The sequence below is a fragment of the Tamandua tetradactyla genome, chromosome 23 (genome assembly GCF_023851605.1).
Source record: "Tamandua tetradactyla isolate mTamTet1 chromosome 23, mTamTet1.pri, whole genome shotgun sequence".
Taxonomy (NCBI): domain Eukaryota; kingdom Metazoa; phylum Chordata; class Mammalia; order Pilosa; family Myrmecophagidae; genus Tamandua; species Tamandua tetradactyla.
The window spans coordinates 36,439,618-36,457,474 of NC_135349.1; the positions used below are offsets into that span (position 1 = coordinate 36,439,618).

Genomic DNA, 17,857 nt, shown 5'->3' on the forward strand with positions numbered 1-17,857 from the left:
TTAGTTTGCTGGAAATATGGAACTGAATCAAATTAAGTTCCTGAATTCAAAAGTTCATGATCTAGTAGAACAAATATGCTTATTTCACCATTCCATTAGCACTGGTTGTCTTTGGGAAGTGGAGTTTATGAGGATATTTCACTTTTATTAGATTCACTTGCATGTGTGTATGTATTCATTTATTCATTCAGTCTTTCATTCAACAAATATTTATGGCTACCACCCTGTGCCAGTCTCTGAGGTTATGCTGTTGAGTGGAACCAAACTGTTTATGATGATGTATTGGTTATATAATCAGGGGGAAATTTTAAACTGTTTATGTGAGTCAAAACAAAACAAACAAAAGCCAATTTCTCTGCTACAATTTCTTTTCTGTGTCTTAAGACTCAAGAACTGAGTCCTTGCTTTCTTCTCCTTAGGACACTGATGGGAGCTTTGAAGCTGAATCTTGGGGGTGCTCCAGAGGGTCCAGCTGGGACAGGCAAGACAGAGACCACCAAAGATCTAGCTAAAGCTTTGGCCAAGCAGGTAAGGAAGCACCATCTGCCCCTGCCCTCTCTTCCTGCCCCTCTCTGGACCCCTGCCAGGAAAGTTAGCACAAAGTTCAAAACGGCTTAGTGTAACAGGAAGAGTGGGGGCCCAGCTCCTCCAGTAAAACAAGAAGAAATGAGCTGGATTCATCACTTCTCCAGTGGAACAGGGTAGTTCAGATCTGATGGAACCCATCCTGAATTGTGCCTGCATCCTTCTCTCTAGTGTGTGGTCTTCAACTGCTCAGATGGTTTGGATTACAAGGCCATGGGGAAGTTCTTCAAGGGGCTGGCTCAGGCTGGAGCATGGGCCTGCTTTGATGAGTTCAACAGGATTGAGGTAACTCTACTACTAGGCTGCAAAACAGAGGTTTGGACATACAGGGGCCTTTTCTGAGCTCTTGGTTCCTTAATGACAGGGCCTTATGTCTCTTCTATGGTCCCTTGCACAGAGTAGGCCTCAATGAACTAAATAAAAACAACCCTATGGAGAAAATGAATGTTTTATACACATCAACCCACCCCCCATCATATTCATTAATTCATTCACTCATTCAAAAATTTATTGAACAATTATCTTATACTCTGCATATGTTCATGATACAAAGATGAAAAATAAATGGGCTTTCCCTCTAGACTGTTATGAGTAGAAGGAAATAGAAACAAATATAATGAAACAAATATAATGAAACAAATATAATATTATTGGAGTCTATAGCGGTGACACAAAAGAGGCAGCCCAGAAAAAGTTGTGGTATTGATACTGATGAAATGATAGCACAATATTGTGAATATAACTAACACTACTGAACTGCACATGTTAAAATGAGAAATTTTGAGTTATATATATGTTAATACAATAAAAAGTTTAAAAAAAAGAGGCAGCACAAAAGTGGGAATGGTCAATCCTATTTTGTGGGAAATGAAGATCAGGAAATTTAAACATGCAGTTTGAATTAATAAGCACCGTTTGAATTCTTCCTTTGTGTTGAGCACTATGTTAGATGCTGGAACAAAAGACATAAAATGCTATAGAAACAACTTACACATGCACACACACACATACACACACATGCATGCATACCAATTTTTTTTCTCTCTACCAAAACTCCAAATATGCTCCTCGTTTTGAATATGAAGGTCTGGTTCCCAGGGATTGGATTCTTCCTTTGCTGAGTGAAGGGGAATCTGACAGATTTGGGTGGCTGTCAGAAGCATGAGTTCCTATCAGCCTGACATTCTCCTCCCAGGTAGAAGTGCTGTCTGTGGTGGCTCAGCAAATCCTCAGCATTCAACAAGCCATTATCCGGAAGCTAAAGACATTCATCTTTGAAGGCACGGAGCTCTCTCTGAACCCAACCTGTGCCGTCTTCATCACCATGAACCCCGGTTATGCTGGCAGGGCTGAGCTACCAGATAACCTCAAGGTAAATATCCAGAGTGTGTAAATGTTGGGCATACTTCATGGTTCAGAAACTTCTGGTGATCTTATAGAGGAGTCCATCAATTGGACCGGGAGGCATTTTTCAGAGGTGAGAAGAAATAATGGAGTGCTGATAGCATACCATGGTACTTGGTCTCAGACTGCGAAACAGACTCAACGGGGTAGGAGAAATATATACATAATAACCAATGGCAAATAGAAAACAGTGAGACTAGAACAAGGATCATTGTTTCAATTTCCTACAGGGGTCACACAAGTAATATAAATGAGATGCTAGCTTGACATGGTAGGTACTCTGGTGAACGCCCCAGTGAGAGGCAGCAGCCACGACTTAGCTCCAGCCTACTGTTACCAAGGAGAAGGAATTGCCAAATCCTCTCAGTTTTTAAGAGAAGCCAGAAATTTGAATTTTTCAAAGAAATCTGATTTTTAGATCCCGTTTCAATACAAAAATATCACTGTAGACCAAACACAATAGATCTATCTACAGAGAGCATCAAAATTCAATATGAAGAACCCCTGGTAAACCTAGGCTGGACCACATGGAGACCCCCTTCATTACTAAGCTGGTTAAGCCTAAGTAATTTAAGACCAGCAGTTCCAAACAGAAAAAGAGAGAGCACGAGGAACACGTTTTCTCCCAATGCCTATTGCTCTGCTGGTCTGAGCTACAACCTTAGCAATATCCATTAGCCCTCCTGCTAGTTAAGAAGGAAAGTGGCTCTGAAGGGCAAGAGAGAGCTAACCAGGTCATCTTCAAGGGAACAGACTTGGATGACCTGAGTGTGCTGCACTCATAGAAGGGAAGAGACCCAAAGGGTACAAGATAGCTAGGTCTCCTTCTTGTGGGAAGATTTCCTACCACTTCAGCTGTATGGAAAGACTGACCAGAGGGAGACTTTCAGTCCTGCTCTGTTGATTTTATTCTAATTTATTGCTCTATTCCACACAAGAGGCTAGAGAGACAAGAGAAACCCAACCACATCTATACTCACTGACTTACTAGAAATGCATTCCAGTTAGTGCCAGGGAATCTTATCCAGACAGACCTCTCCTCCTCTCTGAGAGTGGAAAAGAATCAGGAAGACCATTAAAAGTAACCCCTCTCCTCTTGGTCAACATAGGCCAATGAATGCAGAAGTAGAAATCACACCCACATTTCTTTTTTTTTTTTTATCACCTACTCATTATAATTCTGCCAACCTGTACCACTCCCAGCCAACAACGATGTTAAATCTGCACAGCAGCTTTTATGAGACAGTGTGGCCTAGCAGGAAACACCCAGGGGTTGATGTCAGATAGTCCAAGTTCTAGTCTTGGTCCTGCCCCTAACTAACTGCATGACTTTGATAGTTCAGGTCAATTATCTGGGGACCTTTCTCCTCTAAGATCTAAGAAAATATCAATAGCTGATATTTATTGAGCACATGCTACATACCACATACTTTTCTAAGTACTTCACTCACTTTATCATATTTGTTCTCACTAACTCTATGAATAGGGTACAGTTGTGCATCCATTTTGAGATGAAAGAACTGCAATCTAGAGGGCTTATGTAACTTGTCACAGCTAATAGGAAGCAGAACAAGGACTCAAATCAAGGTCTGTCTGACTTCAGGATTCTTCTGCTCCATGTTGGTCCTGCGTTCCTAAATGACGTATGCTGTTCATGTTGACCTGGAAGGCTCCAGTGGTTGAATGGTGCCAGGAGATGTCTTCATTTGGTGTAGGAAGAAGATGTGTTATAGAAACCTCAGCTTCTAGGGGCTTCTACACAGCCATTGAAGGACCCAGTGTGACGATACATACTGGACTAGGTCAACAAGGAAGGCAGTTGAGCAAATCTGACCAATGAAGACAGTCCTTCTGCCTGGACCTGTCCTCCAGCCCTCTTTTTCTTGATTGTCACTGGAGTGGCCTGAATATTATGCTGATTTTCTTTGCCTTTGTAGATGTACAGTGTTCACTATATTCAGTATAAATGTTCAGGTTCACCATATATGTTAGGTTCTGATGGGCTGGTTGTTTCTTTATCAGGCCTTGTTCCGAACAGTGGCTATGATGGTGCCAGATTATGCCCTGATTGGAGAAATCTCCCTCTACTCTATGGGATTTCTGGACTCTAGAAGGTATGTGAGATTGGGTCTCTCCTTTCCAATGGGTTCAGAAAGGCCCTTAAAGAGTGGCTTCCTGTCTGGTAGATTCAAGGAAAGTTGTTCATTGGGAAAAAAAGAGAGAAACTTGCTTCTGCTCATTGGCTGATTTGGGAGTTTACAGTCCTGGCTTTGGTCCTAATCCTATTTCTGACTGGCAAATGGCCCAAATTCCCAACTGCTTTCTTTACATATGTCCCAACTTCTATTAAAGAAAGCAGCTACCCATCTCCTACCCACTCCTCACTCAACTCATACCCCACCCACATACACACATTGCTAAATGGCATACACAAGATTCTGTAAAACATATGAATCATTCCAAGATTGAAGAGGGAAGTGAATATAATTTACAGTTAACGTTGTTTGCAATACATGTGACTCCACTCAACCAAGTGATCTTTATTCAAACACCACCCATTTCTCAAAGACATACACATACACATACTTATCAATATCTTCATGTGCATCTGAGTACAGGCACATATACACTCCAAGAGTTATGAATATTTATTGTAAAGTGACTTCTTGGACCTATTCCAAGTTTTACAATTGGCTTGGCCATAATCAATTGACTTTTTGTTATATCAGATGCTTCCACAAGGTCTTCAATGTCTTTGTAGTCCAAATATCCATAACACATCCAAAGGGCTGCAGAAAGCCTCAATAGAATATGTCACCCTTCCTAGACCAAGAGGCTGCCTTAGACTTACTGTCAGTCATATAAGGTTTAATCTATTTTTTTCTAGTAGACCAGGATTATTTTGATTTACTCATTCAATTCATTTCTTTATTCAATTGATACACCTTTATTGAGCACCTACCTTTTGCCAAGCCCTGTGCTAGGTGCTGGTGAACAACCAAGACAGACTCTACTTTGAAAATAAATCAGTTTTGTTAAGAGGATCCCTAAAAGGGGAATGTGCTTAAGTATAGTAGTTAAGGTTATATTAACCCCATATCCCAATGGTTTAGCATATCAGAAACTTATTTTTCACTCACTGGAAATACAAAATGGATGTTTGTGATCAGAGGCAATTCTACCCCAAGTGATGGTTCAGGTACCCAAGTTATATCTTGTGGCTACGGCGCATGAGCATGGAGGATCTCATGGTAGAGGCTTTCATGGACCAGCCCTGGGAGTATTACACTTCCCTTCCCCTCCTTTCCCATGTCATTGGTTAGAACTCAGTAGCATGGCCACACCTGACTGCATGAGAGGCTGGAAAATGTGGCCCAGCTGTGTGCCCAGAGGAATAAGAAATGGCAGGGCACCTGAGCATACATGTGTTGTGTGCAGAGTATATTAAACTTTGAATTCATTCTCTTAAACTAAAAAAGTAAAGCCTGGACATTGAAAAAAATTATAATGTTACAAAAGTGAACAGAGTTTCCCCTCAGTGACTTTTAGTCTCACTCTCCAGGGATCAACACTGTTAACAGTTTGATGCATTCTTTCCAAACTTGTTGTGGGTCTGTATGTGGATATGTATGTATGTACATCTGTATACATATATAAACATGTGCACATTAAGTATATACACATGTAATTTTACATGCAGTAACTTTTATATGTGTGTCTATGGGTATTTGCTTTTTTTGTCAACATATCACAGAGAACCCCAACTTTGCAAAAGAGTTACAATGCAACATTAGCTCATTCTGGGATAACTTTATTTTGAAAACCTTCAAATGATAGGATTTGCTCCATCAGCTCCTTCTGAAGGGGCCAGGGCCAGGGACGCTGGGCTGCATACTTGTCTTTGCTTCCCAGTCTCGCCCAGAAGATTGTGGCTACCTACCGCCTGTGCTCGGAGCAGCTGTCCTCACAGCACCACTATGACTATGGCATGCGTGCTGTCAAGTCTGTGCTCACTGCCGCTGGCAACCTGAAGCTCAAGTACCCAGAGGAGAATGAGAGTGTCCTGCTGCTCCGGGCCCTACTGGATGTCAACCTGGCCAAGTTCTTGGCTCAAGATGTCCCTCTGTTTCAGGTATGTAGTGGTCAAAACTCTGGCCAAAGACTGCAGCTCAACTACTGAAGATGAAAGGTTTCCTTTGGCACCCTCCCCATGTCCTTCATGGTACTCCTCTTCTCTCTCTTGACACCCTCTCTCCCTCCAGCCAGCATCACTGATGTGTCATAGCCTCCCATGAAATATTAAATGCTAACAGTGATAGAAAACATCCCTATCTAGTTCTTGATATTAATTGAAATTATTTCACTGACAGGACAATGTTTGCTGTTGTGTTTGGGTTGTTGTTCTATCAAATTTAATTAGTTTCCTTTTATCATTATTTTGATGCCTATCTGCCTTTCCAGGTTGTGTTTCCATTCCCTCAAGATGGAAACCATGACTATCTTGTTCATACTTAATACAAGGACTGGAAGACAATGTAGACTCATTAAGTATCTGTTGACTTTTATAACTATTTGGGAGAGGAATCATATTTTACAGATAATGTGGTAATTTGTAATTTTTTATGATTTTTGGTGGAGAAAAAATGAGGTCTGAATTTTTCCATGATTTCTGCTGTCCATAGATCTCTTTTTAAGGAAAGTGTTGAAATCACATGTCTGATACTTCATCCTTTCCACCTTCTCTTGAATTCTCATTAACAGGGAATTATATCAGACTTGTTTCCTGGTGTTGTCCTTCCAAAGCCAGATTATGAAGTTTTTCTGGAAGTGCTGAATGAGAACATCAAAAAGATGAAACTCCAGCCAGTACCTTGGTTTATTGGGAAAATTATCCAGGTTAGTTCCTTGTACCTGTATCTAAATGTATCTGTTTTACTGTTTGCTGGAGTTAGGAATTAGATGACTTATTATAGCATTGAAACCTATAGTGATAAGCAATGCCTAAGTAGAGATGGAAGTAAAAAGATCATTTAGCAGACTACTCTGCCTTCAGTTTTTGTTTCCAGGAGTTGAAGTTTGAACTCCAAATTTTTCTTGTGATCATTTTCCTTGGGGTTTCTTCATTAATTTGGGAATGAAGCAGATCTTTTAGCAGGTGTTTTGGTTTCCTAGGCTGCTCAAGCAAATACAATGCAGTGTATTAAACAATGGGGAATTTTTAATTTATGGTTTTGAGGCTAAAATAAGGTCCAAATCAAGGTATCATCTAGGTAATGCTGTCTTCTCAAAGACTATGACATTCTGGGCTGGCTGCTGGTGACCCTGGGGTTCTCCAGTTGTCCTGTAGCAAGGCACATGGCAAGGCATCTCCTGGTCTCTCTCTTCTCTTTAGGATCAGCTTCCTTCCTCCTGTGACTTTCTCTCTCTCATGTCCAAATTTGTTCCACTTATAAAGGACTGTTGTGATAGGATTAAAACCCAGCCTGATTGGGCTGGGCCACATACTCCCTAACTGAAGAAACTTCATTAAAGGTCCTACTTTACAATAGATTCATACACACAGAAATGAATTACATTTAAGAGCACATTTTTCTGGGGTAAATTCCATTTCAAACCACTGCAGGACATTGGGCTGAATCAATCAGGACTCTCTCAGTTCCAAGCAATAGAAACCAACTCAAACTCCCTTAATCAACAAAAGGGAATCTATTCACTCACCTCCATGAAAAGTCCAAGAATATGTTGGCCTTAGGCATAACAGGATTCAAGTTTTTGGATGATGTCATCAGAAATCCATCTCTCTTCATTTCTGGGCTTTGCCTCACTCTGTGTTAAAATTTCATTCTGACGTAAGGACCCAGCAGCTCAGGCTAACAACATCCTGAGGCTCAAACCCAGTACATAAGAGAATATGGTGGCTTCAGCAACTCTCTTAGGATGGTTCTAATAAGTCACATGACAATTCCTGAACCAGACACAGAGACAAGATCTAAACCATATCCCCACCCCACCTCCATTGGAAGTAGAGATGGAGTCAGCTCCACCCAACTAATGTGAATTAAACCAACCAAGTCATGATTCCCCAGAGAAAATCAGGGTGTTATTATCAGTAAACGAGAGAAGGGATCTTGGCAAGCAAACACCAAATGTCTCTACAGTGCTGACCCTGGAGAGCTTCAGTGAAGCTTCAGGCTAGTTTCAGAATTCCTTCCCTGGGGTCACTTTCTATATACATCTAACTTAAAGTGAATGAAATTAGCCCCAAATGTACTTTCTCTGCAGAAGCAACAAGGCCAGAGCTACAAGTGACCTTAATTGCCATTTGGCGTGGCATTCATAAGGAGACTAGGAGTCCAAAGAGGGAAGAAATTTGGAATTAATACAGGCCTTGGCTCAAATCCCACTCCCATCACTTTTTCACTGTGGAATTCTAGGCAATAGTTCACCTCTCTGATCCTCAGTTCTCTCATCTGTAAAATGCAGGCAGTAAAACACGCTCCCTCAAAGGGTAATTATGAGAAAACAGGTATTTGCAAAGTGGCAGGTATAGTCTGTTATTACATCATTTTCAGAGATGCCACCCAACCATAGGCATAAATATAGGCAATCAGTGATGATGTGCAATCATTATTTCCCAAAGTCACACTATAAATTTGAATTAAGATTCAAGGCTATTCCCCACTGGAACATTCCTGATACTCTCTCAAACATTAGGGACTCCCAAGTTAATAGGCCAAGCCCTGGATCTTGAGGCTTGTGCTTATGAAACTTATTTCTGTACCAGGGAAGCTAAGCCTACCTGTAATTAAGCCTAAGAGTTACTCACAGAGAATGTCTTTTGTTGCTTGGATGTGGCCTCTGTCTAAGCCCAGCTCTGCAACTGAACTCATTACCCACCCCCATATGTGGGAAATGACTCCCAGGGATGAGTCTGGCCCTGGCATCATAGGATCAACAATGCCTTCCTGACCAAAACAGGGAAAAGAAATGTAACAAAATAAGGCATCAGTGGCTAAGAGAGTTCAAATAGAGTCCAGAGGCTATTTTGGACATTCCTCTTATGTAAGCTTCAGCCAGATATTGCAAATTGCCATGGTATGCCAAGAACCAACCAACAGTATTCCTAATAACCCTAAAGAATACCCAGGGCTCTATCTGAGACTTTATAAAAATTTCACTCACTTTGTCTATTTTACAGAAACTTAAAACTTCCAGATTGTTCCTATGCCAGATAAACCCTGAAACCCAGAGGCACTGGTTTCTAAGAATATCAATAGTTGCAATCTCCTACTCCGTAATGCTGACACCCCTTTTCAACATGAAGTTAGAACTGTCATTCCCTACATACCCCTGAAAACTGGGAGAAGAATCAAATGAGAAGGAAGAATTGTAACAGAGAAGAAATATTTTAACAAATTATTGTGACTACTGAATCACCATATTGATATTTCCTTTTAGTCTAGTGTATTAGAAAAGCTAGAAGGAAATACCTGACATTGTGGAATTCATACTTTGAAATTTGCTGTATAACTACTTGTTAAACTATACTCTGAAATTTATCATTTTTCTGCATACATGTTATATTGCACAATAAAAAATGTTTTAAAAACAAAAAATAAACAAACAGAAAGAGTCAAGGCTAGAATCTAGGTCTCCAGATTCCTAGGTCAGACCGCCTTGTGGTAAAAATAATTGTTTTTCCCCTATTATAACACCATGTAAACTAGTTTTCAGTACAAATCATTTAAACCAGTATTGCATGCCAATTTATTCATTGGGGTTTTACAGATGGACTGGTTTCTAACTGTGCATGAGCTTTTATTCCCAATCTTATTATAAAATATTTCAAACATACAGAAAAGCTGAAAGAACTGTGCAGTGAACACCCATGTACACACTACCTAGATTGTATATTCTAGTTTGCTAGCTACCGGAATGTGATCTACTAGAAATAGAACAGTTTTTAAAAGGAGGAATTTATTAAGTTGCAAGTTTACACTTCTAAGGCCATGAAAATGTCTCAATTAATGCAAGTCTATAAAAACATCCAAATTAAGGCACCAACAAGAGATGACCTTCACTCAAGAAAGGCCGATGAAGTTCAAGGTTTCTCCCTCAACTGGAAAGGCACATGGCGAACATGCGATGTCTACTAGCTTTCTCCCCAGGCTTCTTGTTCCATGAATTTCCCCCAGGGGCGTTTTCCTTCTTCATCTCCAAAGGTCTCTGGCTGCATGGGTTCTCTTGGCTCTTGTGGCTCTTAAGCTTTTTCCAAAATATTTTTTTTTAAAGGATTCAGATAAACTAATCAGGACCCACCTGGAACGGGTGGAGTCACATCTTCCTCAAATCAAAAGTTAATACCCACAATTGGGCAAGTCATATCTCTGTGAATATAATCTAATCAAGTTTCCACCCTACAGTATTGAATAGGAATTAAAAGAAATGGCTGCCTCCACAAGATGGATCAGGATTAAACATGGCTTTTCTAGGGTGCATAATACTTTCAAACGGGCACATTTAACAATGAACATTTTACTATACTTTAACACTTATCCATCCATTCAGCCATCTAATTTTTTCATGTATTTCAAAATGAGGTGCAGACCCACAGGTGAAATCCGTTGATAGTCTTTTCAAAAGGCAAGATATGTAGAGTTACCTGCCCTTTTGTATATTGATGACTTGACTTGAAGTTTGTGGGAGGAGAGAAGTGTGAACCTATTGAGTCACTGATGCCTTCCTCTCTCTTGTTTATAATGCATGGTCACTCCTTTCATCTTCATCCAATATTTTGTTGTTTCATTCTCTGCTGTATCCATGGCTGTAGATAGAACAGTATCTGGTACATTGTAGGTACTTGATAAATATTTGTTGAATGGTATTTGTCCCTTTTTCTATACCCTCATTGTCATTGCCATTATTTAGACTCTCCTTATCACTTACCTCCAAATGAGCGATCATGAGAAATCAATCTAAAAATAAAAAGCTTTGTATGTCCTCTTTCTTTGAGGGATTACCAGTCTAAAGGGGGAGAAGAAAAAGAGCCATAAAATTTCACATAAATATAAATGACCAAAGCATCTGTGTTTCAGCTCTCACTTGCTACTTATCACAGACTGAGAGGAACAGTCAGAAAATTTAAAAATCTCTCTTCCACAGGTTCTCAAGGTTAAAGGGGAAGATCACATTGGAAGTTTGTTTATATTTTAAAGTATGTGGCCTGGCTCAAAAAAGGCATTTTCATCTACTGAGAGTTCCAATCAAGGCAGAATAGCATTTAAGCCCTGAGAAAGGAAGTTTCAATAGAAGTGCTGTGTGCTCAAATGACTGCTGTTTCCTTTCCTCTATAAAAACAAATGGCAGGGCGGACAATGGTATCACAGTGGCAGAGTTCTTGCCTGCCATGCTAGAGACCTGGGTTTGATTCCCTGTGCCTGCCCATGCAAAAAAAAAAAAAAAAAAAAAAAAAAAAATTAAAAACAAACGGCAGGTATATTGAAAAGATTAGAGGCAGTGATGTCAGACTGACCTGTGTTCAAACTCTGGTCCACCATCGATGAGCTTGGGTGGGTTATTTAACCTTTCTTGGGCTGTTTTCCCATCTGTAAAAGGGGGTTCATGATACTTGAGTGAGCTAAATGGAATATTTTGGGTAAATCACCTGATGCTTAAAGCACCTTAATCTGAGACACATGCATATATTTATTCATCAAAAAAAATATTTACATAATAGTTCACCAAAAGGATGGTGATTCACTAGTATAGAAGTGACTATGGAAATCCTCTTTTGACCCCTCATTCTTCACTGAGATCTAACAGTTCTGGGAGGTCCGCATTGATTCACTTCTGATATGATGGCTCCTTTCAGATCTATGAGATGATGCTGGTGAGACACGGCTACATGATTGTCGGAGACCCCATGGGAGGCAAGACCTCAGCTTATAAAGTATTGGCTGCAGCTCTGGGTGATTTACATGCAGGTAAAACTCACATCTCTGGCTTCCAGAGAAGGACAGGACTCCCCACTCAGTTGGCTGGCTCCATGGAGATAATGCCAGGCTGTTAGTTTTGCCAGCCCTGGGTCATGACGTCAGAGCTAGAAATAGAACGGGGCACACGGACGTCTGCAGGTGGAAAGTAAAAGAGTGGGGGTGGGTGGGGGCTTCTAACTGGGGATTTTGTGTAATTGAGGCTGGAGGCATTTTTTCAAATACTGAACAATGGCTTCTCCAAAGGTTTCCCAAAGAGAGAAAAACTCCTATCATTGGCCTAAACAAAATCAAACTAATTTGCAAACAAATCATTACATGCTTTCTTTTCTTTTCTTTTCCTTCCTCTCCCCTTTCTGTCCTTTCTTTCATTCCCTTCCCTTCACTTCCCTTTCCTTTCTTTTCCTTCCCCTCCCTTTACTTCTTTCCTCCCTCCCTTCTTTCCTTTTCTTTCTTTTAAAGTAGATGATAAAAGCTCAGACTTTTGAATCAGACCTAGGCCTTGAGGAAATGACAAAAACCCTCAGCCTCTGTTTTCCCACTGTAAATTGGGATTGTTGTGAGAATTAAATGAGTTTATGCAGGTGAATAACCTTGCACAGTGCTTGCTTAACAATTTATTGCCCAACAAACAGTTTGGGGGGTTATTTTTATAAAATACAAGCCAATGGTTTTGAAAAACAATGGCTTGTTATGGATTGTTTACTTGATCACTTCAAGTACTTTGTTTAAATTTTTTCTGACATTTGATGATAGAGTTATTGGATTTTTGAGATTTTGATTTGGAGACTAACTCGGGCAAACGAATTTTAGCATTTCTGCCTTAAGTAATACTTTTGACATTTGGATAGAGTTTAGGAAATTAAATGAAGATGTGGAATTCAGCAGAAATGGTTCTTTATTTAGTCTGTGTTTCAAGCACTCCCACTTTTCCTCACTTTGAAGGATTGTATAAAGTGTGATGTTCTTTTCTACTACTAAGTACACATGCTGTGCCATCCATTAGCTTGTATTTTCTGGCTGGGTCCTGGTACTCCAGTAGTGTACACTTCTCAGGAGACAAATGACACAATGTTTTTTGATTGCTTATTGAACAATTGGGGAAGAGGTTTCAGGACTAAACTTCAGGTAGAGAAAAAAAGTAACTATAATTTTCCAGTATCTTTCTTTACCTTTATTTCCCCATCTCAAGTCAAAGTCAGAATTCCTACAATGACTGTGAAAGCATCAGGTGCATAAAGAGGACCAAAAATATGGCATCTGTCTCCCTTACTACTTGAGTTCTTATAGGCCCAGCCAGATTTCTTTAGTTCTGCTTCTTGCTGGAACATTGACTCTGTTTGAAAAGAGCCTCAAAAGAGAGTATAGTGAGAAACAAATGACTATAATAACCTGACAATTTAAGGCGTTGCCTCCCTAGATATTCCGATTGTTATAAGGACTGATGAACATTTTTATAAGGACAGTCCTTGGAGGCATATTCATAAAGGGTGGATGGTCTTTGAAATGGCTTTATGTTTTGTCTAAAGTTCTGATCTCATCTAGAGCCTTTCTAACTGGGTCCTTTTTACCCAGCCAACCAGATGGAGGAGTTTGCCGTGGAGTACAAGATCATTAACCCCAAGGCTATCACCATGGGGCAGCTGTATGGGTGCTTTGACCAAGTGAGCCATGAGTGGACAGATGGTGTCCTCGCCAATGCTTTCCGGGAGCAAGCCTCATCAACATCTGATGACCGCAAGTGGATTATATTTGATGGGCCAGTGGATGCTGTTTGGATTGAAAATATGAACACTGTTCTGGATGACAACAAAAAGGTAGCTTCTTAGTTTGGCATTACTTTTACATGGAGGGAGGGCAGTGTATAAACTCTTTTATTGAAGTGAGTGATTGATTAAAACTATATAATGCATACATTTATTATGCTAAAATAAATGCCCCGTAAGAGAATAACAGTTATGAACTCATGAATTATACTTCTTGTTTGTGCTTATAGTTAACAAGCTAGTTACGTTAGACATAATATTGCAGAGTGGTTCAAAGCCTTATTGCTGGCTTCAGATTGGACTCCCAGGTCTACCATTAACCAGTGTTTTGGGCAAGTTGCTTAACCTCTCTGAACCTCTGTTTCCTCATTTGTAAAAATGTAATAATAAAATAAGACTTTTAGAAGGAAAGTCATACAATAAAGACTGAGATGGTATAATCTAGGAATGCTTACAGTGTATAATGATAGCAAATAAATGTACAACTTTTAAAATGTTTTTGCATGAGAAAAAGCAAAGGAATGTCAATACTGCAGGGTGTTGGAAATAGATGGCAATTGTGGTAGTTAGATAAAGTTGTCAGCTTGACCAGGTGAAGGCACCTAGTTCTGGGAGCGAAGGCCAGCAGAGATCACCCTGTGCCTTCTCACGTAAGAACCTTACGTTGAAAGTTAGCTGCCCTTCCTCTGAAGAACTAATGAAATAAATCCCCTTTTATTAAAAGCCAATCCATCTCTGGTGTGTTGCATTCTGGCAGCTAGCAAACTAGAACAGTAATTAATATTTAAAAACTTTATGTGTGAGACTAAAGAAAAAAATGTTTATTTGGTACAAAATTTATATTTTGACTAGTACATTTCCTAATATAACTTATGTGGACAGCTTAATTGAACACCATAAGTACATGGAACCTTGAGTAGGGCATGAGATTTTGTAGGTTTGCCCAGAGTGATGCCTCAGTAAATCCCAGAAGGATTTGAACAGTGAATAAGAAGTATTTGCAAAGTTCCCTTGGGGGAATGGTGAGAAAGGGGAAGATTTCAACTTCCCCAAGTGGGGAATTCTTGATATTCTCACAAGCAGTGGGCACAACCAAAGCAATAGACTGAGCCCCCAATCTTGGGGTTTGTTCATATGAAACTTATCCCCACAAAGGATAGCCTAAGCCTACTTAAAATTAGGCCTAAGAGTCACCCCCAGGAGAACCTCTTTTGTTGCTCAGATGTGGCCTCTCTCTCTCTCAGCCAACACAGCAAGCAAACTCACTGCCCTCCCCCTCTCTACATGGGTCATGACTCCCAGGGGTGTGGACTTTCCTGAACAATGTGGGACAAAAATCCTAGAATGAGCTGGGACTCAGCACCAAGGGATTGAGAAAACCTTCTCGACCAAAAGGGGGAAGAGAGAAATGAGACAAAATAAAGTGTCAATGGCTGAGAGATTCCAAACAGGATCAAGAGGTTATCCTGAAGGTTATTCTTACATATTAAATAGATATCACCTTTTTAGTTAAAGTATAACAGAGAGGCTGGAGGGAACTGCCTGTAAATGTAGAGCTGTGTTCCAGTAGCCATGTTTCTTGAAAATGATTGTATAATGATATAACTTCTGCAACGTGACTGTGTGATTGTGAAAACCTTGTGTCTGATGTTTCTTTTATCTATCTTATGGACAGATGAGTAAAACATATGGATTAAAAATAAATAAATAATAGGGGGAACAAATGTTAAAATAAATTTAGTAGATTGAAATGCTAGTAATCGATGAAAGGGAGGGGTAAGGGGTATGGTATGTATGAATTTTTTTCTGTTTTCTTTTTATTTCTTTTTCTGAATTGATGCAAATGTTCTAAGAAATGATCATGATGATGAATATACAACTATGTGATGAAAAAAGAATGTTCATATTGTATGTTGATTGGTTTTAGTAATAAAAGTTTTTTTAAAAAAACAAGGTTATTAAGAATTAAATGAGATAGTTCATACCTAATACATCTCATATAGGAAACATTTTGGATATCCATTGCTTTGTAACAAACTTCCCCATCAGCGGCTTAAAACAGCCATTTATTTTGCTCATGGTTTTATAGGTTGGGAATTTCGGAAGGACCCATCTGGGCAGTTGGTCTCTAATCCTCGTGCCGCCAGATGGGGCAACTAGGGCTAAAGGATCCTCATCCAAAATGGTTTCTTCACTCAATGTCTGGGGTCTCATTCTTCCTTGGACTCTCTCCCTCTTCAAATAGCAACTCATCCTCCAGACCTTTGCACATAGCTTAGGCTTCTTACATGGTGATGTCAGGAAGATGGCATTTCTTATGTAGTGGCTGGCTTCCAAAGAGGCAGGAAATGGATGCTTCTAAGAAATTAAGAGCTATGCCTAAAACTGGCACACATCACTTCCTTTTAATTGCGTTGGCCAGAGGAGTCACCGGGGCTTTCCAGACTCAAAGCAGTGGAGAAAAAATCTCTCCCTCTGAGATTCTTGTGTGGTAGGGTCATTCTTGAAAGGTGCACGGAGGATTGGAAATATTGCTGCAATAGTCTTTGGAAAATGCATTGTCACACTAAGTGTTGTAGTTGAAGAGCTTGGACTCTCTAGCCAGACCGTCTGGGTTCAAACCTGGCGCTGCCACTAACTCGCTGTAATACAGTCTTTCTATCAATCAGTTTCATCATCCATAAAATGGGAATAATAGTATCTTCATAATGTTTTAGGAAAATTAAATATTAATATTTACAAACTGCATATGATAGTGCCTGACATATAAATTCTATATAAGTGCTTGTTAAATGAAACAAAACAGGGTGCATGGGGGGTTCAGTGGTAGAATGCTCACCTTCCATGCGGGAGACCCAGGTTCAATTCCTGGACCATGCACCCCCCCAAAAATAAATAAACAAACTTGATAGCAACATCAAGGAAGGATGTGTACACTGAGTAAGTCGTTACCAAATCAAAATATATTTTCATAACTGTTCACAAGGCCAAGAATGAGTCATGCTCAGCAGTGGAGGGCCTAATTATCCAAATTATACACATACACTAATTATAGCATGTGCATAATTTTGATTATATAACATGTAAAAATAGAAATTTTATTACATGATATGGGCTATATTCTATGAACTTAACTTTTTAAAACTTTTATTATAGTAACATATATAATGTTCCCATTTTATCTACTTTCAAGTGTTCAATTCAGTGGTAGTAATTACATTCACAATATTGTGTCACCATTACCAATATCCATTACCCAGATTTTTTCATCACCTCAAACGGAAACTGTGTAGGGAACTTTATTTTTTTAAAAGCCGTTTTAATGAGATGTATTCATGCACCACACAATCCATCCAAAGTGCACAAACAGTGGCTTTTAATATACTCACAGAGTTGCACATTCAACACCAAAATCAATTTTAGAACATTTTCATTACTCCAAAAAGAAAAACCCCATACCACTCAACAGTTACCGCTCAATTTCTCTATCCTTCCCCATCCCTACATAATGACTAATTTATTCCTGTCGCTATAGATTTATTTATATCTACATTTTATATAAATGGAATCATACAATATGTAGTACTTTGTGCCTAGTTTCTTTCACTTAGCTAATGTATTTTTAAATATTATTGTTATTAATTGAAGAAGTGTGTTTGGAGAAAAGTCACGTAAAAAACTACAGTGTTCTCATATACTCCCATCTTGGTGACACTTTGCATTAATTTGATAACTTTGTTACATCTGATGAAATAATATTAAAATAGTACTAAAAACTATAGTCCATTGTTTACATCAGGTCTATTTTTCAAATATACCACCCTATTATTAACACCTTGTATTAATGTCATACATTTGTGATAATTCATGAAAGTACGTTCTTTTTTTCTTTTTGTATGCTATGTGGCAGGATCACATTTCATTCTTTTTCCATTTGAGTATCCAGTTATTGCAGCATGATTTGTTCAATTTTTGTTTGTTTTTGTTGATTTCTTCCTTTGTTTGGGAAGAGCATGGGCTGGGAATCAAACCCAGGTCTCTTGCATGGCAGGCAAGAATTCTACCACTGAATTACCCTCGCACCTGCATGAAAGAACATTCTTATGCTAG

General features: G+C 39.4%; 1 protein-coding gene across 2 annotated transcripts in view; it reads left to right on the forward strand.

The window, feature by feature from the left end:
- The window catches only part of DNAH3 (dynein axonemal heavy chain 3), a 220,557-nt gene that overhangs the window by 99,400 nt on the left and 103,300 nt on the right, over positions 1-17,857 (forward strand). For both annotated transcript variants that reach the window (XM_077141603.1, XM_077141602.1), the window contains exons 30-37: positions 420-528; positions 757-870; positions 1,781-1,957; positions 4,012-4,103; positions 5,902-6,121; positions 6,751-6,885; positions 11,861-11,972; positions 13,557-13,798. In XM_077141603.1, coding sequence (XP_076997718.1) covers positions 420-528; positions 757-870; positions 1,781-1,957; positions 4,012-4,103; positions 5,902-6,121; positions 6,751-6,885; positions 11,861-11,972; positions 13,557-13,798 — 1,201 coding nt within the window. The remainder of the gene's footprint in view (positions 1-419; positions 529-756; positions 871-1,780; positions 1,958-4,011; positions 4,104-5,901; positions 6,122-6,750; positions 6,886-11,860; positions 11,973-13,556; positions 13,799-17,857) is intronic.